Source organism: Rhinatrema bivittatum, chromosome 1 (assembly GCF_901001135.1).
Source record: "Rhinatrema bivittatum chromosome 1, aRhiBiv1.1, whole genome shotgun sequence".
In the NCBI taxonomy this organism is placed as follows: Eukaryota; Metazoa; Chordata; class Amphibia; order Gymnophiona; family Rhinatrematidae; genus Rhinatrema; species Rhinatrema bivittatum.
Window position 1 is genome coordinate 146,406,558 of NC_042615.1, and position 25,042 is coordinate 146,431,599.

The 25,042-nt window shown below is 45.9% G+C and overlaps 1 protein-coding gene across 3 annotated transcripts in view; it reads left to right on the forward strand.

The window, feature by feature from the left end:
• CORIN (corin, serine peptidase) overlaps positions 1-25,042 on the forward strand; it is a 513,735-nt gene that overhangs the window by 203,439 nt on the left and 285,254 nt on the right. For all 3 annotated transcript variants that reach the window (XM_029588293.1, XM_029588313.1, XM_029588304.1), the window contains exon 6: positions 2,603-2,716. In XM_029588293.1, the coding sequence (XP_029444153.1) occupies positions 2,603-2,716 (114 nt within the window). The remainder of the gene's footprint in view (positions 1-2,602; positions 2,717-25,042) is intronic.

Consider the following 25,042-nt stretch of genomic DNA (forward strand, 5'->3'; position numbering starts at 1 on the left):
CCAGTTCTTTCCCAGTTTGCCCAATTAGTAAATAGGTCCTCCAAATCCTCCTAGTTTGATAGCCTTCACCCCCACCAGTTAGCCAAGACTCTTAAAACTCCACAGATCTGCCTAGTTTTCTTTTGTTTTTAATTTACATGTCATCCATAGCAGAAGTAAAGTTATGTGGCAGAGGACACATCTCTGATTCACACCCCAAAATGCCCATGCCCCGCCAATACCATGCCCACCCCCACCCCTTTTTCAAATCTTTGGAGAAGTGTGCACTGTGGGAGATATGCATGTACCTGGACGGCTTTTAAAATCCGCGCGGCATGCATGAGCCCGACTTATTCGCACATTCCCTCATTCACCTCAATGTCCACATCAAAGTTGTGTTCCTAAAGAAAAATAGTTTATTTTAAAAATAATTAGTTCAGCAAGCTAAATAAAACTTTAGCATGATTTTATGCACAAGCCTTCAGTTCTTAATTTTGTTATGTTTATTTTATGCTTTATATTGTGATTATGTGAAGGCTATAACTTTGTGTTCTGTTGAATATATATATTCAGAATCTTACTTAATATTACCTGGGGATGTGTTTTAAGTCATCGTTGATATTTCTAAGCTTTGCTTTGATATTACTAAGCTTTGGTATTACTAAGCTTTATTGTGAAAATTATTTATATATATTTATTACTGTATCTTTGTGTTATTTATTGGTTAGTATTATGTTTTTTTGTTTTGTATTGTATCATATTTATTTATTATTATTATTTATTCAGTTTGATAGACCACTTATAGAAAAGACAACTAAGCAGTTTACAATTAAAAAACATACTTAAATTATTTATCTTTTAAATTATACACCGTGTTATTTTCAAGGAATTGCAGTTAACTAAATTAATAAAACTAACCTCTGCCCAATGAATGTCTCCTCCCAGTGTGGGTAAAACTCAGCATGAGATCAGATTATGCACATACTTTAACATGCACTGCGCCAGCGACAATTTTATAACAGCTATTTACCTACATCAAAATGTGTTTTATATACACAAAGGGCTATGAATATTTAGCCCATACTCTATCTTTGTATACAAACCTTTTAACACATTTTTTCAGATCAAAGACACAACATATTATTTTGTACTTGTTTTGAGAAAATGACTCTGAAGTTTTAATCAAGTTGAAATTAGTAAATAAAGTTCAATTTTCAATGTACTACTTATAAGCCACATTTTCCATGTTCAGTGCATTAAACACATGACAGCTATTAAGATACAATACAAAGATAGTCATTAATTAAAACACTAAACAATAAATAACATACAAAATCCAAATAGCATTTTATAAATACAGATAAAACAGCCATAGCACAGGTCAAATAATGAAATTCTAATCTAACCAACATAAAATTACATAAGACTCAGGACAAGCCTAATTATCAGACAAAATCCACTAGTGAACAGTTTACCCTCAGGATAATAACAGATATAAAATAGCAGCCATTCATCTAAGACTCTAATTCAGCCCAATATTAATGCTACACAGTGTACACACACCAAAATCTACCACCATGCTAAGCGTCATTGGTCTAATTTCTTGAATGCCTATTGATTGTGTCAATCATGACATTTAGACCAGCTATTATTGTTTTTTCCATGGGTAGCAAACCTATAGGCTTTAAGTGTGCTTTACTAAACATCAAATACACTGTGAAAGAGTGTTCAGATACCTAAGGGTTAAGTATTAAACATTTTTTTCCTTTAATATTTTATGGATGTTATGTTCCTAGTCTGCTGAAGTGTTTTGTAGGTTGCATGTAGTACCATTAACTGGACCAGGGTAAGAATTCAAACGTGAAGCATTTGAGCTTTTGACTGTATTCTGCAGGTGTGACTATAAGGCTTAAAGAAAGAAGTGCATACAACTTAAAAGGATTTGGTAGAGCAGAAAAGATGTTATGTGTTGATTGGATTAGCATCATTTAAAAGAAACAGTCATGTGAACAGGGAAGACTTTTGTTTACCGCAGGGACTTTATAAAACTGGTGTCTAACTCTAGGTCAACTAGAAATCATTATCAACCAAGTAATACATTTCTTCTCGATTTTGGTATGATGCTAGTAAAGCCTATTTTGTGAATGATGTAAGAGCAGTGTGAGTATCTTGTGGAAACCATGAATTTGTTAACCAAGAAGGTAATTTTAAAAAGAATTTCCAGGGGTGAAATCTGCTATTTGGGTAAAAGTATATATATAAGACCTGTATGTGTGCATTTTCATTCAACTTTGAATGAGGTGTTGCAGGGGGCAGACTCTGGGTATAGTTTTTTTTACATGTATAATTTTTGATTTTAAAAAGTAAACATAAAAATTTTCATGGCAAAACCACCTGCATGTAGCAGCAGGTGTAATTATGTACAAATAGTTTTGCTGGAGTAATTTTCAAAGTTTTCTTTGAAAATTGTTGTAACTTGTGCATGTTACAGCTTGCAAATTTATATGGGCTGTTACAAAATTATCCCCTATATGACAAATTCAAAGCATATTTGAAAACTTAATATATATGAGGGTCTTCTCAGCTTGCAAAACTCATCCATATCTGTTTCTTCTCCTTTCAGTGGTTTGTGGAGGACAGGAGACTTTCTTGTGTGCCACTGGAATCTGCATCCCAAGGAAATTGTTATGCAACGGCTTCAATGACTGTGATGACTGGAGTGACGAGGCACATTGCAGTACGTCAGAACCTTCACATACTTCTGTCTGCTTAAAATAGAGGGGCTTAGAAATCTCATCAGTTACAGTAGGATAGCATATTTCTGTAGGATTTATGTATATTTCTGAAACCATTGAGTGTAGTAAGTTGTCTCAATACTTTTGAGTTTATATTTCATCATGCTACTATATTTGACTGTTAGTACAGAACTACATGTAAATACAAGCATAACATAATATAAGCCAGTAGAACTGGCTTATATTTTTGCTATAATCAGAGCTCCCGGTTTTTTACAGCAGATGTTTTCAAGATTATGTAGCAAATTTGCATAATTTTCCATAAAAATTCATACTTCTGCTATCCAAAAAAGTGAATTTTTATTGAAAAAAGTTCATTTAGTTCATTTTTAAATAATATTTAATCTAAACAGAGCAATAAAAATGATTGGAGAGATGGCACTACAGGTTATGGATGGCATAGAGTCAAGCAGAATAAAAGTTTCACAGGAAACAAAGTGTACTCTGGAATTTTTGTGAACAGAAATTCCAAAGGTAAAAGGGAAGAGTATAGTAGTGGTGATATACTACCTCCTGCCTGTCCAGGATGAGGAAACAGATTGTAAAACCTAACAAATATTAGGCTAGTACAATGGCACTGTAATAATAATTGGAGACTTTAATTATCCAAGTATTGATTGCATAAATGTCACATCAGGCATGCAAGGGAGGTAAAGTTTCTAGATGCCTTCATGCAGCAGTTGGTCATGGAACAAACCAGAGGGGTTGAACCACATTAGATCTAGCTCTCAGTGGAATTCAGGATCATTTAAAACAGTCATGATACCTGAAGACTGGAGGGTGGTCACTGTGATGCCAATTTTTAAAAAGGGCTCCATAAGTGATCCAAGAAACTATAGACTGGTGAGTCTGATATCAGTGTTGGGCCAAATGGTAAAACCTATTCTTAAAAACAAAACTATTAACTACGTGGATAGACATGGTATAATGGGGGAAAGTCAACATGGTTTTTGCAAAGGAAAGTCTTGCCTTACCAATTTACTAGATCTTTGGAAGGTGAAAATAAACATGTGGATTATTAAATAAAGGTGAGCTGGTTGAAATACTGTATTTGGATTTTTAGGAGTCATTTCAAAAAGTCCCTCATAAAAAGTCTTCTCAGAAAACTGGGGGGTCATAGGATCAGAGCAAATGAACTACTGTGAATTGGTAACTGGATAAAAGACAGGAAACAGAGGGTAGGACTCAATGGAAAGGAGGGTCTAGAATGAGGGGTCATGAGATGAGGTTGAAAGGGTAGGCTCAGGAGTAATCTTAGGAAATATTTCTTTAGTGGGCAGTGGATGTGTGTGACAGTCTCCCAGTGTAAGTGGTAGAGAAAAAAATAGTATCTGAATTTAAGAAAACATGTGATATATATATAGGGGATCTCTAAGGAAGTGATGAGAATTATAATGCTAAATGAATTGGATGGATGGGCAGATTGGATGGGCCAGACAATCTTTTTCTGCTGTCATATTTTTATGTTTCTATGATCAATTTTTAAAATGGAAAATGGTCATTAGTGGAGTGCCCTGGGGTCTGTCCTTTTAGCATATTCATAAATGATCTGGGAAAGGAACAACAAGTTAGGTGACCAGATTTGCAGATGATACAAAATTGTTTTACGTTATTAAAATAGCAGTGGATTGTGAACAACTGCAGAAAGACCTTGTGAGATTAGGAGATTGGACATCTAAATGTCAGATATAATTTAATGTGGAGGAGTGCAAGGTAATGCATGTAGGGAAAAATAATCCTAGTTACAAGTACATGATGCTGGGTTTTGTGTTAGTAGTCACTATCTAGGAAAAGGACCTCAGAGTCATTGTGGACAATACCTTGAAATCTTTGGCTCAGTGCAGAGCAGCACTCAAAAAGGAAAATAGAATGTTAGGTATTATTAGGAAATGAATGGAGAACAAAACTGAGAATATCATAATTTCTTTGTATAGATCCATGGTGTGACCACATCTTGAGTATTATGTGCAGTTCTGGTCACTTCATCTCAAAATAAGATAAGCAGAACTAAATAAGGTACAGAGAAGGGCGACCAAGAAGATAAAAAGAATGGAAAGCTTTCGTATGAGGAAAGGCTAAACAGGTCAGGGTTTTTCATAGAGATGTGCTTTCGTTTATCACGAATTAGGCAATTTCAATGAAATTGTCTAATTCATCCTGGTTCGGGGGACCCGAACCCCGAAACGGATTTTCCCCGAAGTTTGGGGAAAATTCATTTTTCAGGTTAGTGCGAGGGGGAGGGGCACATTTATTAAAAAAAAAACAAACAAACCACCCAACCCTTCAATTTTACTTTATTACAACCCCCCCCCCCCCCCCACCATCCCGATCCCTTCCCAAGACTTACTAAAAGCCCTGGTGGTCCAGTGGGGTCCCGCGAGTGATGTCTCCCTCTCGGGCCATCGGGCCTGCCAGGAATCAAAATGGCACCAGTAGCCCTTTGCCCTTACCATGTGACAGGAGCTACTGGTGCTTTTGGTCGGCCCCTGACACATGGAAGGAGCAATGGATGGCCCGCGCCATTTTCTAAGAAGGTGCTGGCCGTCCACTGCTCCTACCATGTGACAGGGGCCAACCAATGGCACCGGTAGCCCCTGTCACATCGTAAGGGCAAAGGGCATTGGTGCCATTTTGATTTGTGGTAGGTCCGACGGCCCGAGAGGGAGACATTGCTCGCGGGACCCCACTGGACCACCAAGGCTTTTAGTAAGTCTTGGGGAGGGATAGGGATGGTGGGGGAGTTGTAATAAAGTAAAATTGAAGGGTTGGGATGGTTGTTTTCCGATTCATTTTTTTTTTTCGATTTGTTTTTTGGCTTTGTTTTTCCCGATCCATACCGCCGAAAAACAACCCGTGGGAAAACAAAATTTTCCCATGTAGCGCCCGAACCGAAACCCAACCCGACACGGAAAAACGAAGCTCATTTCTAGTTTATCTGCCTGGAGAACGGATGGCTGATAGGAGATATGATAGAGGCCTATAAAATCATGAGTGGGATGAAACAGGTAAATAGGGAATGGTTATTTATCCTCCCAGACAAAATTAGAACTAGGGGATTCTCTATGAAACTAGCAACTGGCAGAATTAAAATAAATTGTAGGAAGTATTTTTTCACTTGGCACACAATCAAGTTATGGAATCTGTTTCCAAAAGATGTAGTCAAGGCAATTAACATACAGGGTCATTTTTCAAATGGCATTAGGGCATTATTGTAGGGTTAGGGCTGTAACACCATAATGCATGCATTATTTTTTGCATCTCATGGGTAAAGTGCATTTACACATATAAAACCAAATTTTAAGCATAAGAACATAAGAACATGCCATACTGGGTCAGACAAAGGGTCCATCAAGCCCAGCATCCAGTCTCCAACAGTGGCCAATCCAGGCCATACAAACCTGGCAATTACCCAAAAACTAAGTCTATCCCATGTTACTGTTGCTAATAATAGCTGTGTCTGGCCTGGGCTTGAGCTGAGCCCCAGGCATCAGAAACAGGCCTCCATCCAGATCCCACAATTAGTAATAAGAACATAAGAAATTCCCATGCTGAGTCAGACTAAGGGCCCAGCATCCTGTTTCCAACAGAGGTCAAACCAGGCCACAAGAACCTGGCAAGTACCCAAACACTGAGAAGATCCCATGCTACTGATGCCAGTAATAGCAGAGGCCATTCCCTAAGTCAACTTGATTAATACATTTAATGGACGTCTCTTCCAAGAACTTATCCAAACCTTTTTTACACCCAGCTACACTAATTGCACTAACCACATCCTCTGGCAACAAATTCTAGAGCTTAATTGTGCGTTGAGTGAAAAAGAATTATCTCCAATTAGTCTTAAATGTGCTACTTGCTAACTTCATGGAGTGACCCCCTAGTCCTTCTATTATCCGAAAGTGTAAATAACTGATCCACATCTACTCATTCAAGACCTTTCATTATTTTAAAGACCTCTATCATATCCTCCCTCAGCCGTCTCTTCTCCAAGCTGAACAGCCCTAACCTCTTCAGCCTTTCCTCAAAGGGGAGCTGTTCCATCCCCATTATCATTTTGGTCGCCCTTCTCTGTACCTTTTCCATTGCAACTATATCTTTTTTGAGATGTGGCACATGGCACCCTTCGATAGTGGTGCCTATGGCCGTGACCATATTGTCTATAGGCATGCCACAGCTCTGCAATGAATATTCATGAAATATATTTTTATAAAGCGGTCCTAGTGACAAATTCACAGAGTTTGATTATCCTAGAAACCAGATCCATCTGTGGTCCTTGAGGACGACAGCTCAATTTTTAAGGTCTCTCAGTTCTAATTATATAAGCAAATAATATTCATATTTTGCCTTTCCTTTTGGAAATTCTGAAAAGAGAAGTTCATACTGAGGCCTATATATTAAATTGCACCAAATTTCACAAAGCCTAACAAATGTATGCATTTGTTAGGCTTAGGCGAACAATTTCCCTTCATATGCACTATGGGATGGCTGAGCAACTTTCTTAGGCTGAAGGCAGAAACCACACTGACTTCTTAACCAATATACTTTATTTACTCTTATCAGCATACAACAGAAAGATTTGCCTCCAGCAGTATTACTCAAAGCTTCAGTTAGGACAGCAATGTATTCAGGAGCTGCTTTCTCCTAGAGACCTGGGACTGGCCTCCTGACCCCAGCTGGGCTCTGACTCTTATCCTGCCCAGCAGGGTCCCACCCAGAAAGCTCTTTCTGCCCAGCAACTCTCTCCCTGTATGGGATTTAAGGTGGACCAGGTGTCTAGCCTGGTCCTGCACAGGTTAAGGAGGGGTAGTAATGTAAAAAGTGGATTTTGTGAATATTTATGACTTCCCATGGAGTAAACTTATGCATATAAGTTCACTCTTGCAAAATGTTTATACAAATTCAAATTTAGGGCCTGATTTACTAAAGCTTTTCTCCCATTCTGTCTCTATGGGAAAAATCCTTTGCAAATGAGGCTCTTAATGAGCTGCTGCAATGGAAATTAATGCAAAGCAACTCAATTATATTAGCAGTGCTAAACTATGCATGAAAAGGCTTTCACAGATATAGTTATTATTTTCACAAACTTGTGCTTAGTAAACTTCTATACATAAGTTTTTTACTAGGTTTATTTGCATACAAGACAGCAGAAACTTTTCAGTTGTGAAATCATGACATCTTCATGAAATTCAGTGCATTTTAGTACAGTGGTTCTCAGTCCAGTCCTTGGGACACATCTAGGCTATAAGGTTTTCAGGACATCTATAATGAAAATGCATGAGACAGATTTGCATGCACTGACTCCATTCTCATGCATATTCATTGAGGCTATTCTGAATTCCTGATTGGCTAAGTATGTCCTCAGGATTGGGTTGAAAACTACGCTCTAAGGATATTTAAATATAGGGGAATTAGCATATGTGGTAGAGTTGGGGGAATTAACTCAAATGGTAATATTTATGCTTAGCATGCAAGAACTAGCAGGATTGATGCCTGCATTATCCACAAAGCTTTTCCAATACCAAATATTTGAACTACACTAAGCATGACATGTAATTACATCTCTTAGAGCTCTAACTCTCTTTTCAGTTGCTACTACCCTTAACAGAAGGCATGGGGTAGATTGCATGGAGCAGCAGTTACTTCTACTCTTAACAGAAAGCTTGGGATAGCCTGCTCGGAGTGGCAGTTGCTAATACCCGTAAAGCAAATAAAAAAGTTAAAAAATTGCTGGCGAGACTAGGTGGACCATTTTGGTCTTTAACTGCCATCATGCACTATGTCACTATGTTAAAGTACTTTGCAAATAAACTAGAAAAGAAAGTTAAAATTGCCTGTTAGCTCTAAAACTAGCAGGTTTAATTCTTCATTAATATCAACAGATCAGATCCTAAAAGGGATATTTATCCATTTGTCTTTTTGTATCTAATTCTTATTATAACTGATACATTTTTCATTATTAATTGTGTCTGCCCATATGAATTTTCATTGAGAGCCTATTTCTGCATTCTGAGTCTTCCATGGTCAGGGCCGACCTTTGGGGTGTGCGACCTATGCAACAGCCATGCTCAAGGGGGGCACCGCTGTGCTTTCATTCCTGCACCTTCCCACATCGTGTCTGCAGGAAAGAGATTTGAATGCATTGCGCAGAAGGAGGAAGGCTTTTCTCTGCAGTGGAGGAGAAGGATCAATCTGCTGGAAGAAGGGGGGGGGGAGAAGGAGGGAGGTTACAGTTGGGCAGGAAGGGTAGAGGAGAGAGAAGAGGATGTTGGAAGGGAAGAGAGAGAGAGGAGGATGGTGGACATTGTGGGCAGAGGGGAAGAGGGAAGGGCACAGGGGATACTGGTGATGAGGAGAGTGTATTGGGGAGAGGAGAGATGGGTGACTTGTGATTAAGTCATTGCTACATGACAAAAGAGGGAATGCTGTGTTAGAGCTGCCCCCAAGAGAGGTCAGTTTTTGCCCTGTCCTTGGTATTCAAGGGCCACCTTCCCAGCCCTGGAGAGAGTTTGTCTGGCAGCTCAGTCTTTGGGCATGGGCTGGGAACAGGATAACCTGTAAAGCCAAACTGATTGAAGACACTTCTAACACTGTCCAGAAAATCCAGTATCCACACCTTACTTGTGCTCCAATAAAATAAACGTTTATTGTAATCCAAACAGACAGAAAGAGAAGAATTTTCAAGTTCATATAAGGTTGTCGTCTTGGTTAGATCACAAAATTCCCAGTTCCTCACTTCATTCCTTTCAGCTGCCTCACTTGGGCACCTGAGCCTCAGTGACTCCATCTCTTCTGTATCCCTTGGCTGTATTTCAGGGCAGTTTCTCTCACTCAGCACTCTTTGGGGCCAGTGCAATATTGGGCACTGAGCTGAGCGCGCCACTAAACGCTTGCTTGGACGCGCTACACATATGCCCAATGCAATTTCGGGATTAGTGCGTCCAAAACGTGCACATTTTAACCCTCAAAAGTTAATGCCGGCCCAGAGCTGGCATTAAGTTTTGAGGCACCCCAAGCCGGGCTCAAAAAAGCAAAAAATAAAGCTTTTCTGTGGTTCCTCCTATATAATATCTTTATGATACTAAGCAGAAGGAACCACAGAAAGCTGCAACATAAAAAAAGAAAATCTTGTCAGCAGCCAGGTTAGGAAAAGGGAAGCTTAATTTATGAACGTCCATTTTCCTAACCCATGGCTGTGTCCTTTTTCCTTACCTGCGGACAGCCACTTCTCCTGGGCGCTCGATGCCATGGACGTGCCAGGGAACTACAATTTATCCATTGCGCGTCCCTTTTAGTGTGCCAGCTCATTCGAGTATTACACCGAGCGCCCAAGAGAGGGGATGTGCGAGCATTCAAAAAACATGCATCCTTAGGGCTGGATTTTAAAAAGGTTGAGCGCGTAAATCCTCGCGCACGCCGACCCTTGATTTTATAACTTGCACGCGCAAGTTATAAAATCAGGTGTACATGTGTGCGCGCCGAGTAGCACACACACCTTTTAAAAATCTACCCCAACTGCTCTTCAGGCCAGTCTCTCTCACGCACAAATCCTTCTGTTTTGCTTATTCTTTTGTGGAACCAGTGAGGGTCCCAGATAAAAGTGTATCCTCTGTTACAGACAGCACCGCTTTTCACTCCATCCAGAAGCAGCTTGCATCCAGACACACACTACCAAAGCGGCATCAGCGTCTGCACAGCCCCAGTCCTTCGGGCATAGTGTCGGTCCCCGGCCCTGTGAGGAAGTAACCAGCTTGCAACCCTCACAAGGTCCAGCCAGCCCCCCCTCCCCCCCCCGACACCGTTCCTGAGGCAGCATCTGTATACCGAATCAGCCCTTGAGACACAGGATCCCCTGAAGCTTAGTGCTATTCTCGAGCCCTGCACTGAAATAACCAGCCACAACCTTCCTCTTTGACTCAGCCAGCCCCCACAAAATCCAGATTCCAAACTTTGTCCTAACTAGTAAGAACCTGTAATCCATTTGCTTGCAGTTCTGCTCCACCTCTGTGCTAGTGTAAGCTGCAGGCAATCTTCTGCTACCCTTGTAATCCACACTGGTCTCTCTGTTTCAGTCTTGCCCTACACTGAAAGTCCTTGGCTAGTTCTTCTGGAAAAAGCGCAAATATTCTCCTTTACTCTCTCTGTACTCCATCCCACATGGTAGGTTCTTGGGAGGCTTGGGAAGAAGTAAACATTTTGTTTTGGTTTTTTTTTTGGGGGGGGGGGATTTCCTGACAAATTTTGTTTCGTTTAATGTTTACTTTGTTTAAAAAAAACAAAAAAAACAATGAAATAAACATTGACCCCCCCCCCCAAAAAAAAAAAAAAGAATCTGGAGGCCAGGTCCCAATGCCTTGGCCCAGGGTCATAGCCAAGCTCAGAGCTCGGGCCTCGGAGATTCTCTTCACAAGTCTTCTGTCTTTTTTCTTCTTCTTGAAATGACATTCTCCACTAGGGATGCACCAGAGTAAATTAACTCCAGTGATCCTCCCCAGCAGAGGGCACCATTTTAATGTATGGCAGCTAATTGAACTGCATTTGAAATCTGAAAACAATCTGAAATGAAATAGAACATTTTGTCTCATTTCCTATTTTGTTTATCCCAATTGCCCATCCTTAGTTCTTGGTAGTTCTTTTGAATGAAGCACTGCTGTTCTCCTCTCACTCCCTTGGAACGGAACCTCCAAGGCCTCGTGTTTCCAGACTCCTTCCTCAGATGACCAGCTCTGAGCCCCTGTGCTCACACTTCTTAAATACAGTGCAAATGCAGCTCATTCACCCATTGGCTAGCAGTCACACTTGCCACTCACCACACACTGCACACACCTCCAAGGAAGGCCTTACACCACACTCCAGAATTTTCCCCGATTTAGGAAATAGGACAAAATGTTAAGCTTATTGGAAGGACTAACCCCTATCTCCTCCTAATAGCTGTCCTCCCACAGATAAACTTTGGATAACCTTGGTTAACCAGAACATTCTCATTTTAAAGTATAGGCTGAACTTTTGAATTCCCCATTAAGCATTGACAGTAAATACATAGCCGTAGTAAAAAGAGCTACAATGCCCCCTTAGGATTACATATGTGTATCAAAAAATCTGTGTAGAATTACATTTCTGTTTTCAAATCATAAATCACTGATTTACCCAAAATTCAAAAATGCTGAACACTACTTAGCTAGACCTGAGAGTAGAAGTCTGGCAAGCTGCAGGCCTGTGGCCTAACCAGGAATTTCAGGGGGTTACAAGACTCATGCTGGCTGTAACTGCTTTCACCCTAGATGGAGCTAGCTGAAGCATAGATACAGCAGAGCCATTAGTGCTATGGAGTGGAAGATCCACTTTTATATGACTCTGATGGGTGTGGAATTGAAAGGATGAGCCAGGCAGAGAAAGTTCTGAAGTGCTTTAATGAGACATCTATGGTAACTAGCACAGCCATGTTATCAACACAGACTTTTACCACATGTGCTAGTTACTTTGAAACTTTAGTGAATCATGAATTAATGGCTTGTTTTGCATTCAACTGCATTAAAAATTGCTTACCACAGATTCTAACACAGCTTTCATGAATCAGCTTCTTAGTTTTGTAACAAATCCATGTGAGTAAGTGTGGATGATGGTGGAAGACGTGCATGAGCAAACTGGGTAGGCCAACTGATCATCTACAGACAGATCACGGAGATGGTGGTCAACCGAGAAGAAGATCACTGCTGCTCTTACATATCCCCTTCCAGGGGACTACAGGAAAGCAGCAGCTAAGATTGAAAGATAGAGGACAGCCCCCCCCCTCCACCTCCAAGAACACCCTCCTACTTATCCAACCCCCCTACACCTCTGACATCGAAACATAAGAACATGCCATACTGGGTCAGACCAAGGGTCCATCAAGCCCAGCATCCTGTTTCCAACAGTGGCCAATCCAGGCCATAAGAACCTGGCAAGTACCCAAAAACTAAGTCTATTCCATGTTACCGTTGCTAGTAATAGCGGTGGTTATTATCTAAGTCAACTTCATTAATAGCAGTTAAGGGACTTCTCCTCCAAGAACTTATCCAATCCTTTTTTAAACACAGCTACACTAACTGCACTGACCATATCTTCTGGCAACAAATTCCAGAGTTTAATTGTGTGTTGAGTGAAAAAGAACTTTCTCCGATTAGTTTTAAATGTGCCACATGCTAACTTCATGGAGTGCCCCCTAGTCTTTCTATTATCCGAAAGAGTAAAAAACGGATTCACATCTACCCGTTCTAGACCTCTCATGATTTTAAACACCTCCAATGCCACATCTTCTGGACATCATTCCTATTTCCTTTCTTACAGATTTCTAGTCTTCCAGATCCACTAAACCCTGTTGTGGGCCACCTCACTTCCCCTCACAGGTCTAAACTCCTCTGCACTGTCCCTGTCTATTCTCTTTCCTCTTTCTGTAGTTCATCCCACCCGTCTTACTACATGCCTTCATTTCTGCAGTTTGTGTACTACTCTGCACACTGCTAGCTCTCCTTAATGCTCAATTACACTAACTGGCAAACTTCAGGCCTTCTCAGTTGATTACTCTTCTTCATTTATTCATTGCCAGTTCATTATCCATTTGCCACTTAATAAGTGACTGATGAATTTATTTCTTTGCAAATGCATGGCTTTATACTTCCTTTGCACTGAAACGTATAGTACACCAAGAGCTGTAAATAAAAACCTCTCTTTATTAACACCAACTTTGTCAGAGGAATCTTAGGGGAGCAGTCTGTGAGACTGACACCCCAACCTGTGTTTTGCACACACTTCTTCTGGGGATGTAGAACTCAGGAAAAACACACTGTTTAAAATCAATCAAAAATAAGAAACAGATGTAAGAACAGGCAAAAAGCGTATAGAATGAAACATAGGTTAAAAAGAGGTTCCTAACAGAAATAATTTGCAAAAACTGAAAATTGACAGATTTGCTCATCTCAAGAGGAAATATAGAATTTCATCAAGAAAATTCATTTATTCTCTATGGGGCGGATTTTCAGAGCCCTGCTCGCGTAAATCCGCCCAAAACCGGGCGGATTTACGCGAGCAGGGCCCTGCGCGCCGGTGAGCCTATTTTACATAGGCTCACCGGCGCGCGCAGAACCCCGGGACTCGCGTAAGTCCCGGGGTTTTCGGAGTGGGCGTGTCGGGAGGCGTGTCGGGGGCGGGGCCGGAGCGCGCGGCGTTGCAGGGGCGTGTCGGCAGCGTTTTGGGGGCGGGTACGGGGGCGTGGCTACGGCCCGGGGGCGTGGCCGCGCCCTCCGTACCCGCCCCCAGGTCGCGGCCCGGCGCGCAGGAGGCCTGCTGGCGCGCGGGGATTTACGCCTCCCAGAGGGAGGCGTAAATCCCCCGACAAAGGTAGGATGGGGGTTTAGACAGGGCCGAGCGGGTGGGTTAGGTAGGGGAAGGGAGGGGAAGGTGAGGGGAGGGCAAAGGAAAGTTCCCTTCTAGGCCGCTCCGATTTCGGAGCGGCCTAGGAGGGAACGGGGGTAGGCTGCGCGGCTCGGCGCGCGCAGGCTATACGAAATCGATAGCCTTGCGCGCACCGATCCAGGATTTTAGCCGATACGCGCGACTACGCGCGTATCTACTAAAATCCAGCGTACTTTTGTTTGCGCCTGGAGCGCAAACAAAAGTAGGCTGTTCGCGCTCGTCTGAAAATCTACCCCTATATTCCTGATCTCCATCTTTTCCTGATTAATCAACCCATGTAATATCAAACACCTGAACATAGTATCATGATAAATGATGGCAGATAAGACTAAAATGACCCATCCAGTCTGCCCAGCAAGGTGTCCCCCATGCTTTCTGTCTAAGGATGTAACTGCTGCTCCATGCAGCTTACCTTCATGCAGAAAAGTTACCACAAGTTACGCCCATGCTTCATTTCTATCCTCCTGCCTCTAAGTAAGTAAGAGAAAGGGCCTTATCACTGGCTGGGCCCAATCTATGGAACACAATGCCCACTGAACTCAGATTACAGAGTGATATCAAATCCTTTAAGAAAACCTTAAAGACATGGCTCTATAAGCAAGCCTTTCCAAAGAAACGGTGGGGTAGAGAGGGAGAGAGTGAATGAAAATACAGAAAAGCGCAGCTAAGAATAAACGACACTGCAATATTAAAAATACTTGACAATGCAGTTATGAAGTAGACCAATATAAAAAGTAACTCAGTAACACAAATGGACTAAACCATCACTACCCAAACATTGTTTTTATTAATGATATTGTAACCGTACTTAATTGGCACTTGTTAGAATGTACGATAAACTACCTATATATACCTTTTTTGTGCCTATTCGTAAACCGTTGCGATGGTACATGACTTAGCGACGGTATAGAAAAGTTTTTAAATAAATAAATAAATAAATAAATAGAGATACTCTATGCCTCTCTCACACTCTTTTGAATTCCATCAACAAAATTGTAAAGGACAACTGTGGCAATGCCATAAGCACAGTTGTTCAATAAATGAGGATTTTGATATACCATCTGATGATTTGACATTGAAGTTTCTAGAAAGAGGTCATTCTAATACAGCTGATGAGGAGGCCAGGCAGCATGCCAGTAAGTCTGAAAGAAATGAGTTATTATCTAGTTGCAATAAATCTTCCTCTGAAAAAGAGGAAGAAAAATTACTAATGTAAATACCTATACCTAATGTTATTCTCTTTCTTTTCTTCTCTCCTCCCAGTTCTATTACCTTGTTATTTGTAACTGCTTCCTTCTACACAAATAGGTTATTGAATTGTTTACTGTACACCCCTGTTATATGTAAACCGGCATGATGTGTTTGCAACATGAATGCCGGTATATAAAAATTTTAAATAAATAAATAAATAAAATAAAATATTTTGTAACTAGATATTGTAAAGAAAACATTTTTATTTTTTCACATGGGTTGAGTCAGTAAGCTGTACTGTGCTTGATACTACCCAGCACATGACATGGGATGGGTCCACATCAATATCAGGCAGACAATGCTTCCAGCTAGGACCAGGAGAAGGTTTCACCTAAACCAGCCTCTTCCTCTTGGACTCTGAGGTTGGCAGGACTTAGGCGAAGAACCAGCGAGGAGAGCAGTTCAAGATTCAGCTGGCAGGCAGTGATCAGATGGTGTTGGAATCCAGGTAGGGTTGAGCCAGGTGGCGAACAGGCAGAGTCAGATTCAGGCACAGGCCAGGATAGGCAGTGATTAGGCAGAGTCGGTATATAGGCATGGATCAGGGCAATGAGAGATCAGTCAGAGAGGAAAGAGAACAGCAGGACCCCAGAGGCAGGCAGAGCTCTGGAGTCTCAGTGTGTGGATGAGACGATGGTGCAGTTTTGTTAGGAACTGGGCAACATTTTGGAGAAGGGGAAGCCTATTCTGAAAGAATGGGCTCCACCTTAACCAGGGTGGAACCAGGCTGCTGGTGCTAACCTTCAAAATTGAGACAGAGCAGCTTTTAAACTAGATCATGAGGAAAGCTGACAGTCACTCAGCAGTAGGGATGTGCATTCGTTTGCGACAAAATAGGAAATATAGATGATGTCGCATTTCGGGGAGTCCCCGAAACGATAAGGAAACCCACGAAATTCCGTGTGCTTTTCTTATCATTTCGGGGGGGGGGGGAGTAAGGGCACATAAACCCCCCCCAAACCCATCTCGACCCTTCAAATTTAATTAATTGCAATCCCCCACTCTCCCGACCCTCAAGACTTGTCCAACCCCCCCCCCCCCAAGACTTACCGAAAGTCCCTGGTGGTCCAGCGGGGTCCTGGGAGTGATCTCCCCATCTCGGGCCATCGGCTGCCACTAATCAAAATTGCACTGATGGCCCTTTGCCCTTACCATGTGACAGGAACTATCGGTGCCATTGGCCGGCCCCTGTCACATGGTAGGAGCAATGGATAGCCCGCGCCATTTTTTAAGATGGCCCCGGCCGTCCATTGCTCCTACCATGTGACAGAGGCTGGCCAATGGCACCGATAGCCCCTGTCACATGGTAAGGGCAAAGGGCTACCGGCGCCATTTTGTTTACTGGCAGCTGATGGTCCGAGAGCGGGAGATCGCTCCCGGGACCCTCGCTGGACCACCAGGGACTTTAGGCAAGTTTTGGGGGGTCAGGAGGGTAGGGGATTGTAATTAATTAAATCTAAAGTGTTGGGGTGGGGGGGGTTTTTCGGTTCGGGACAGCCGAAAAAAAATCGGCCCAAACCACGGGAAACGAAATTTCCCACAGCGGGTCGATAACGGAGGCCGAACCAAAAGGTTCGGCCAAATCACATCTCTACTCAGCAGTGCATAGTTAAAGGGAAGGTGTCTCTGAAGGATATTAAATCAAAAGATGAGCTAGGGCATACCAATAAAGTCCAATAAAAACAAAAGTAGCCCATGTGCCTATAAGTAAAGAACCACCTGAGTTACAAGATTCCAAATTACCATTGCAGGCTGATAAGCAGATTGTTAATACAAACAAAACACATGCTTTGAAATATCTGTATGCTAATGCCAGAAGTCTAAAAAGTAAGATGGGAAAATTAGAATGTACAGTACTGACTGAAGAGGTAGAATTAATAGATGTCTCAAAGAACTGGTAGAAGCAGGATAACCAATGGCACAGTTCTATCCCAGAGTACAAATTATATCTCAATGATAGGGTGATTTAATTTGGTGGTAGTGGTGGTGTGTGTGTGTGTATGTGGGGGGGGAGGGGAGTCTTTATATTAGGGATAGCATAGAGACCAACAGGATAAAGTTCCTGCAGGAGACTAAATGCATAGCAGAATCTTTATGGGTGCAAATTCCATGTGTGTTTGGGAAAAGTGTAGGTTCATTTTGGCCAAGTTGGGGTATACTACTGACCACTTGGTCAAAATGAACAGATGGATGATGAAATGCTAACAGAGATTAGGGAAGCTAATAAATTTAGCAACACAGTAATAATGGGAGATTTTAATTCCCCAATATTGACTGGGTAAATGTAACATCAGGACATGCTAGGGAGGTAAAGTTTCTAGATGAAATAAATGACTACTTCAAGGAATAATTGGTCTGGAAACCAAAAAGTGGGGGAGCCATTCTTAGTGGAAAACAGGATTTGGTGTGAGAATTAATGGTTAGACCACCCTGTAGTAGTGATCACAGTGTGATCAAATTTGACTTATTGACTGGAGGAAGGTCATTACATAAATCTGCATTTATAGTATTTAACTTTCAAAAGGGAGACTTTGATAAAATGAAGAAAATGGTTAGAAAAAAATGAAAGGTGCAACTACAAAAGGTTAAGGGGTAGATTTTCAGACGAGCGCGAACAGCCTACTTTTGTTTGCGCTCCAGGCGCAAACAAAAGTACGCTGGATTTTAGTAGATACGCGCGTAGTCGCGCGTATCGGCTAAAATCCTGGATCGGCGCGCGCAAGGCTATCGATTTCGTATAGCCTGCGCGCGCCGAGCCGCGCAGCCTACCCCCGTTCCCTCCTAGGCCACTCCGAAATCGGAGCGGCCTAGAAGGGAACTTTCCTTTGCCCTCCCCTCACCTTCCCCTCCCTTCCCCTTCCTAACCCACCCGCCCGGCCCTGTCTAAACCCCCATTCTACCTTTGTCGGGGGATTTACGCCTCCCGGAGGGAGGCGTAAATCCCCGCGCGCCAGCGGGCCTCCTGCGCGCCGGGCCGCGACCTGGGGGCGGGTACGGAGGGCGCGGCCACGCCCCCGGGCCGTAGCCACGCCCCCGTACCCGCCCCCAAACCGCTGCCGACACGCCCCCGCAACGCCGCGCACTCCGGCCCCGCCCCCGACACGCCTCCCAACACGCCCACTCCGAAAACCCCGGGACTTACGCGAGTCCCGGGGTTCTGCGCGCGCTGGTGAGCCTATGTAAAATAGGCTCACCGGCGCGCAGGGCCCTGCTCGCGTAAATCCGCCCGGTTTTGGGCGGATTTACGCGAGCAGGGCTCTGAAAATCTGCCCCTAAGAGTTTACATTAGGCTTGGACATTGTTAAAAATACCATCTTGAAAGCCCAATCCAGATGTATTCCACAAATTAAAAAAAAGTGGAGAAAAGGCCAAACAACTGCCACCTGGTTAAAAGATGAGATGAAAATGTCTATTTTAGCCAAAAGAACTTTTTTCAAAAATTGGAAAATGGATCAGTCTAAAGAAAATAGGAAATAGCATAAGCATTGGCAAGTTAGATGTTAAACATTGATAAGGCAAGCTAAAAGAGATTTTGAAAAGAGGCTGACTGTAGAGGCAAAAACTCAAAATATTTTTAAAATATATCCAAAGCAGAAACCCTGTGAGGGAGTCAGATGTTCGAGAGGTTAATAGGACACTTAGGAACGATAAGGCAATTGTGAAATGACTAAATACATTCTTTGCTTCGGTGTTTACTGAAGAGGATGTAGGAGAGATACCCATTCCAGAAACTATTCAATGGAGATGATGCAGAAAAACAGAAACAAATCAAGGTGAAGCTGGAAGATGTAATAAGATAGACTGAAAAACTAAAGAGTAGCAAATCGCCCAGACTAGATGGTATACACCCCAGAGTTCTGAAAGAACTAAAAAATGAAATTGCAGATCTACTACTAGTAATTTGTAACCATCATTAAAATTGTCCATTTCACCTGAAGATTGGAAGGTGACCAATGTAACTCCGACTTTTAAAAAGGACTCCAGGAATGAGCTGGGAAACTATAGACCAGTAAGTCTGACTTCAATGTAAGGGAAAAATCAGGGAAAATTTTCTAAAGAAGAAATGAACAGATAGAAAGGCATGGTTTAATGGGACACAGCCAGCATGGATTTACACAAGGGAAATCTTGCCTCTAATCTGCTACATTTTTTTGAAGGTTAATAAACATAGATAATGGTGAGCTGGTGGATGTAGTGAATTTGGATTTTCAGGAGACATTTGACAATCCTCCCCATGAGAGTCTCCTGAGACTAAATAATCAGTTTTCTCAGTAGAGGAGGGTAAACAGTGGAGTGCCTCAGGGATCTGTATAGGGCTCGAGCTTTTTATTATATTTAGTAATGATCTGGAATGGGGAACAATGAGTAAGGAGAGAAAATTTGACTTGTTCCTGTAATTTGAAGAATCTTAGCATGAATTTGCTTACATCCAGGGATTAATCCTGTTACGCTTGGGCTCCGGTCAGGAGTCGTGAACACCACCCAGCAGGGTGGCTCCAGGTGGAGAGAGACAGGAAGCTAGAAACAGTGTCTGGTTCCAGGCTGGGTCAGGGCAGGCAGCAAGTAGCAGTGTCTGGGTTCAGGCTGGGTCAGGGCAGGCGGCAAGTAGCAGTGTCTGGGTCCAGGCTGGGTCAGGGCAGGCGGCAAGTAGCAATGTCTGGGTCCAGGCTGGGTCAGAGCAGGCGGCAAGTAGCAGTGTCTGGGTCCAGGCTGGGTCAGGGCAGGCGGCAGAGCAAGGCAGGTCAGAAGGCCCGTAGGCCACACACACACAGAAGGCCCGTAGGCCACACACACAGCAAGCAGGGCAAGGCAGGTCAGAAGGCCCGTAGGCCACACACACACAGAAGGCCCGTAGGCCACACACAGTAAGCAGGGCAAGGCAGGTCAGAAGGCCCGTAGGCCACACACACGCACAGAAGGCCCATAGGCCACACACACACAGAAGGCCCGTAGGCCACACACAGTAAGCAGGGCAAGGCAGGTCAGAAGGCCCGTAGGCCACACACACACAGAAGGCCCGTAGGCCACACACAGCAAGCAGGGCAAGGCAGGTCAGAAGGCCCGTAGGCCACACACACACAGAAGGCCCGTAGGCCACACACAGTAAGCAGGGCAAGGCAGGTCAGAAGGCCCGTAGGCCACAAACACGCACAGAAGGCCCGTAGGCCACACTCAGTAAGCAGGGCAAGGCAGGTCAGAAGGCCCGTAGGCCACACACACACAGAAGGCCCGTAGGCCACACACAGTAAGCAGGGCAAGGCAGGTCAGAAGGCCCGTAGGCCACACACACACACAGAAGGCCCGTAGGCCACACACAGTAAGCAGGGCAAGGCAGGTCAGAAGGCCCGTAGGCCACACACACACACAGAAGGCCCGTAGGCCACACACAGTAAGCAGGGCAAGGCAGGTCAGAAGGCCCATAGGCCACGCAAGGCAAGGCAAGGAATAAGGCCCAAAGGCCGCGCAAGGCAAGGCAAGGAATAAGGCCCGAAGGCCGCGCAAGGCAAGGCAAGGCAAGGCAAGGCAAGGAATAAGGCCCGAAGGCCACGCAAGGCAAGGCAAGGCAAGACAAGGAATAAGGCCCGAAGGCCGCGCAAGGCAAGGCAAGGAATAAGGCCCGAAGGCCGCGCAAGGCAAGGCAAGGCAAGGAATAAGGCCCGAAGGCCGCGCAAGGCAAGGCAAGGCAAGGAATAAGGCCCGAAGGCTGCGCAAGGCAAGGCAAGGTAAGGAATAAGGCCCGAAGGCCGCGCAAGGCAAGGCAAGGAATAAGGCCCGAAGGCCGCGCAAGGCAAGGCAAGGAATAGAATAAGGCCCGAAGGCCGCGCAAGGCAAGGCAAGGAATAAGGCCCGAAGGCCGCGCAAGGCAAGGCAAGGAATAAGGCCCGAAGGCCATGCAAGGCAAGGCAAGGCAAGGCAAGGAATAAGGCCCGAAGGCCGCGCAAGGCAAGGCAAGGCAAGGCAAGGCAAGGCAAGGCAAGGAATAAGGCCCGAAGGCCGCGCAAGGCAAGGCAAGGAATAAGGCCCGAAGGCCACGCAAGGCAAGGGAAGGTCCAGGGACCAAATGCACAGCAAGCAAGGAAGGCTAGAGCAGGGAGCCCAGGCGAGCTCGATGCCGAAACACTGAGGGAACTGTCAGGCAGGGTTATAAGGGACAGCCCAGAACTTAGAGAGGAGAAGGGAGATGGACTGGGCCTGTCAGGAGATCCAGCTCTAGAGGGACCCCTGGTGGTGAGGCGGTTGCACAGCAGCCATAGCCGTAACAGTACCCCCCCCTCAAGGCCTCCCCCTCCTCCTGGATCCCATCTGTGCAGGAGGTAATCAATAATAACGTGAGACCACTCCGGGGGTGATGCGGCAGGTTCAACTCCTTCCCGAGGCAGTAAGGCAGTCCATACCCCCACCTGGGGTGATAAGGCGGCAGGGTTAGACCCCTCCTGGGGTAGCAGAGGCGGTGCAAATTTCCATAACCCCTCCTGGGGTGACAAGGGGAACACAAACCCCACCTGGGGCAGAGAAATAGTTCGTAACCCTTCTTGAGGCGACAGTAGGGCCGGTCCGGACCCTTCCAAGGTCGGCATCAGGACCGGTACAGACCCCTCCAAGGGCGGCAGCTGGACCAGTACAGCAGGCTCAGATAGTTGAGTAACAAAGTCAGTTGGCAGGCCCGGTTCGGACCCCTCCGGGGGCAGCAGCAGGACTGGTACGGACCCCTCCAGGGGCAGCAGCAGGACCGGTACGGACTTCTCTCGGGGAGGCAGCTGGACCGGTACGGACCCCTCCAGGGGCGGCAGCAGGACCGGTTCAGCAGACTCAGATGGCTGAGTCAGGAAGTCTGTCAATAGGACTGGTTTGGACCCCTCCGGGGACGGCAGCAGGCCCGGTTCGGACCCCTCCAGGGACGGCAGCAGGACCGGCTCGAGCCCTTCCAGGGGCGGCAGCAGGACCGGCTCGGACCCCTCCGAGGACGGCAGCAGGACCGGCTCGACAGGCTCAGATGGCTGAGTCAGAAAGTCTGTCAGTAGGACCGGTTCGGACCCCTCCAGGGGCGGCAGCAGGACCGGTTCAAGCCCCTCCAGGGGCGGCAGCAGGACCGGATCAGCAGGCTCAGATGGCTGAGTCAGAAAGTCTGTCAGTAGGACCGGTTCGGACCCCTCCAGGGGCGGCAGCAGGACCGGTTCGAGCCCCTCCAGGGGCGGCAGCAGGACCAGATCAGCAGGCTCAGATGGCTGAGTCAAAAAGTCTGTCAGCAGGACCGGTGCGGACCCCTCCGAGGACGGCAGCAGGGCCGGTTCAGCAGGCTCAGATGGCTGAGACAGAAAGTCTGTCAGTAGGACCAGTTCGGACCCCTCCAGGGGTGGCAGCAGGACCGGTTTGAGCCCCTCCAGGGGCGGCAGCAGGACCGGATCAGCAGGCTCAGATGGCTGAGTCAGAAAGTCTGTCAGTAGGACTGGTTCGGACCCCTCCAGGGGCGGCAGCAGGACCAGTTCGAGCCCCTCCAGGGGCGGCAGTAGGACCGGTTCGAGCCCCTCCAGGGGCGGCAGCAGGACCAGATCAGCAGGCTCAGATGGCTGAGTCAAAAAGTCTGTCAGCAGGACCGGTGCAGACCCCTCCGAGGACGGCAGCAGGGCCGGTTCGGACCCCTCCGAGGACGGCAGCAGGGCCGGTTCAGCAGGCTCAGATGGCTGAGTCAGCAAGTCTGTCAGTAGGACCGGTTCGGACCCCTCCAGGGGCGGCAGCAGGACCGGTTCGAGCCCCTCCAGGGGCGGCAGCAGGGCCGGTTCGGACCCCTCCGGGGTTGACAGCAGGGCCGGTTCAGCAGACTCAGGCTCTTCTCGGGGTAGTGCAGGAGACTCGGACCCCTCTTGGGGCGAAACAGCAGACCCAGACTCTTCTTGGGGTTGTGCAGCAGGTTCAGATGGCAGAGTAGCAAGGTTAGAAGTAGTGTGCATGGAAGACACAGATTGTACTGCCGCGGGCTTGATACCTCGAGCCAAAGTCTGACGCTCCTGATTTTGTTTCTGGAGGAACAGTTTAGAGAAGGCACAGGCAGTTCTAGGACGTCTAGGGAAGGTGCTCGTTAGTGTCCACTTGGCAGCTGTGGGAAGCAGAGCCCTGCTAGAGTTAATTACTTCCCTCTGCTTCTGTTTCTGGTGCTCTAGCGTGGAAGTTATCGAAGGCTTCTTAACCCGGTGAGTTCTGAGATTTTCAGAGCAAGTTTTTTCCAAAGTGTCCAGAGATGAAGTGCTAGAATGCTTAATCCATAAACTGTTACATGAAATAATGTTGTTAACTGGGCCAGAAGCTAAACGCACGGTAGTAGAGCTGACTGTTCTCCCTAATGAAGCAGCTGGTCCTGTAGCTGAACAACAGGGGCACGGTTTGCCTGGTGGTAATAGGCTGGGAATACATGAACATTTCCACCATCCTGGCTTTGGAGTAGAACAGTTTAAACACTCTTGGTAGACAGAGACATTTCTCTTATTGCAGTTACTGCATGTCCAGTGTTCCTGACCAGCAAGTTGACAGGCTAGGCAGTTCTGATAGCTTGGGTAATTCAAGGTCTGACAGGAATTGCAGGTATAAAACTTTGAAGAAGGAGGCATCTTGTAATAGTGAAAAAGTTGATTCACCGGTTTAGCACACAGACCTATCTCTTCCCCTGGAAATTTGGTGGCTTCGGCATACTGTTACGCTTGGGCTCCGGTCAGGAGTCATGAACACCACCCAGCAGGGTGGCTCCAGGTGGAGAGAGACAGGAAGCTAGAAACAGTGTCTGGTTCCAGGCTGGGTCAGGGCAGGCGGCAAGTAGCAGTGTCTGGGTTCAGGCTGGGTCAGGGCAGGCGGCAAGTAGCAGTGTCTGGGTCCAGGCTGGGTCATGGCAGGCGGCAAGTAGCAATGTCTGGGTCCAGGCTGGGTCAGGGCAGGCGGCAAGTAGCAGTGTCTGGGTCCAGGCTGGGTCAGGGCAGGTGGCAGAGCAAGGCAGGTCAGAAGGCCCGTAGGCCACACACACACAGAAGGCCCGTAGGCCACACACACAGCAAGCAGGGCAAGGCAGGTCAGAAGGCCCGTAGGCCACACACACAGAAGGCCCGTAGGCCACACACAGTAAGCAGGGCAAGGCAGGTCAGAAGGCCCGTAGGCCACACACAGTAAGCAGGGCAAGGCAGGTCAGAAGGCCCGTAGGCCACACACACACAGAAGGCCCGTAGGCCACACACAGTAAGCAGGGCAAGGCAGGTCAGAAGGCCCATAGGCCACGCAAGGCAAGGCAAGGAATAAGGCCCGAAGGCCACGCAAGGCAAGGCAAGGCAAGGAATAAGGCCCAAAGGCCGCGCAAGGCAAGGCAAGGAATAAGGCCCGAAGGTCGCGCAAGGCAAGGCAAGGCAAGGAATAAGGCCCAAAGGCCGCGCAAGGCAAGGCAAGGCAAGGAATAAGGCCCGAAGGCCGCGCAAGGCAAGGCAAGGGAAGGTCCAGGGACCAAATGCACAGCAAGCAAGGAAGGCTAGAGCAGGGAGCCCAGGCGAGCTCAATGCCGAAGCACTGAGGGAACTGTCAGGCAGGGTTATAAGGGG